Below are 2,379 nucleotides of genomic sequence, written 5' to 3'. Positions count from 1 at the left end.
AGGTGGGCCAAAACTTTGAATTAAGTCTTTGTTAATTTAAAACAAAAAATGTCTCTGTGATTTACTATGGTGCCTGCTAGGCCTCGAACTAATCACTGATTTAAGCATTATTTTAAGTGGACGAAGGTTCTGTGGTGGCCTTGGTTGAAACAAGTAACGAGCATTTGACTGCTATCACGCAGTCCTCATGATGGAGCTAATTAGGATAGAAGTAAATGCTTGCCACAGTACCTTGTTTATAATAATTACTATTCACTTATATATTTCATCTAGGCTAGAGCCTCGAGATCTATATAAACATCTGCCTTCCCCTACTCTCGTCTAACCTGTCATGACCAAAGCAACAATTTTTTGTTCACTTTTTTGTTTTCAATAAATGTTGTAGTAGAGGCTAGACTGACTTGAACTCTGCCAACTATATACATGAAAGTTTAAAGATCTATAATTTTTGAATAAGGGGTAAGGGTCCCGAATTTGTGGACTAGCCTTCTTGCTTGATAGCCTAGAATGCTAGGCCCATGGCTCGCAAGAAGGTGAATCTCCAATGGATCACCAAAGCCTCAAGCCGTCCTGCAACGTATAAGAGGCGCTGCAACGGCATGAAGAAGAAGGTTGATGAGCTGGTCATGCTCTACGGCGCCAAGGTGGGTGTGGTGTTGTACGGAGAGAATCAGGTTAAGCCATTGTCTTGGCCTAATGACTTGCTGGTCAAAGATATCTTACAAAAATTCATCAACATGCCAAATTTTGTCAAAAGATTCAAGAAGACACAAATTCAGGAGGAACTTCTCGGCAGCTGCATCCCCAAGCTCCAACGCCAGGTAAGCAGGATGGAAAATGAGCACTACAAACGTGAGATCATATTCCTTCTCTACGAGATCATGGATGGACGCCGCCCCGGCCTGATTGGCACCACCAATAAGGAGCGCACCAGTCATGGTGAGATGGTGGAGAGGACTAAGAAAGTCGAAGAACTTATACAACAGCTTCAGCTTGGCATCAGGCAGGGAAAGAGAGTAGCATTGGATCCCCCTCTGCCGCTACAGCTAGCGTCGTCGTCAACTCAGCCATCACTAGCACCCTACACCTTCAATGAGATACAAATGTCATTGGTGATGGTGATGGGATGCGAGCCACCCCCACAGTCGAATTGGATTGCCAACCTCACCACCAATGGAGGGGAGCTTGGCTTCGTTGGTAGCAGCAGCAGAAATGACATGATGCAGCCTTATAATAATGATTATTTTTCAACGTTCCCATGGACATGGGAAATGGATCCTTGCCTTCTAATAATGATGGAGTGAGGCGTCGTCGCTCTTGTTGTTGCCATGCATGCATGCCAGCTTTAGCTGCATGGTGATCTATGTCTACTACTAGTATGTGTCCTATTTTAGAATTACTTTCATGTGACTCTTGCAGTCTTGCTCTGGCAAAGTGGGAAAGCTTAAGTTATCCATTATGTTTTTGGTTAGTAATTTTGTGTGTCTAAAAATGGAATATGGAATACTGTTGTGTAGTAGGGATTAACATAGCGTGAATCCATATAATATCTCAGTTGTATGGATCTATAAATCTATGATATTGCTAGCCTGTTATACATTTGTATTGTTGTTGCTTGTGCATATACAAGGATAGATCTCAAGCACAAACCATATGAAATTTGAGATATTAATTCATTCCAATTACTTGATGGTGGGGCGCAAGATACTTGTCGTGATGAGGACTGAGAGTTTGATGTGATGAATAGGCGCTACTAGAGGATTTATGATTCTGCAATTGTAGGCTTGTCTCCATGCTTCCTGAGATAACATGAACATAGTGGCAATTTTTGCTAAATCCAAGTGCAAAATGTTGGTATTTCAAGAGATGATGTTTTATCAAATGACAACCTTGTGTTACATGATGAAAAAGGTACTAGGTGGATCATATCAAGAAATTTCCATGAAAATGTCTTTAGACTATCAACAAATATCAAGAACATTAGTTGACAAAGAAAAAATAATCTCCATTGGCTCTCTAGGCCTGAAAAATCCCACGTTAAACAAAGGGTGGAAAAATAGGAAAGTCCACTCATTTCAAAATCACCCATCACATACAAAACTATAACCAAAATCTTCTTTAAATTTTGAATCGACCACCATAGATATTATGAAAATAATACTACTTAGAAAACAAAGCTAAATGGAAATAAAAATAATATCTTTTTTTCAAATTGGCAAAAATCTTCTAATTTATGTAAAAGTTTCTCAAGCATTCTATACATCAACGTATCAAAGTTGAAATCAAATGAGCTAATGATGATCTAAAATGTACGAATAAAAGTGGAATCATAGAACATAATGCATTATGATGAGATAGAATGCAATAGAAACAAGAATA

At 39.3% G+C, this 2,379-nt stretch overlaps 1 protein-coding gene across 1 annotated transcript; it reads left to right on the top strand.

Annotated features, from left to right (window-relative positions):
- The first annotated feature begins 518 nt into the window (after nt 1-518).
- On the top strand, nt 519-1,304 carry LOC136460517 (MADS-box transcription factor 31-like). The gene has a single exon (XM_066460178.1). It carries the CDS (start codon nt 519-521, stop codon nt 1,302-1,304), a length of 786 nt encoding a protein of 261 aa, XP_066316275.1.
- Nucleotides 1,305-2,379: the final 1,075 nt, after the last annotated feature.

The sequence above is a fragment of the Miscanthus floridulus genome, chromosome 6 (assembly GCF_019320115.1).
Source record: "Miscanthus floridulus cultivar M001 chromosome 6, ASM1932011v1, whole genome shotgun sequence".
Classification (NCBI taxonomy): Eukaryota; Viridiplantae; Streptophyta; class Magnoliopsida; order Poales; family Poaceae; genus Miscanthus; species Miscanthus floridulus.
The sequence above is the reverse complement of the archived record's forward strand: the minus strand, read 5'-3'. Positions and strand labels throughout refer to the sequence as shown.

What these genes read in the sequence shown, in the direction of transcription:
- LOC136460517 (XM_066460178.1), top strand. Translation starts at nt 519, where the DNA reads ATGGCTCGCAAGAAGGTGAATCTCCAATGGATCACCAAAGCCTCAAGC.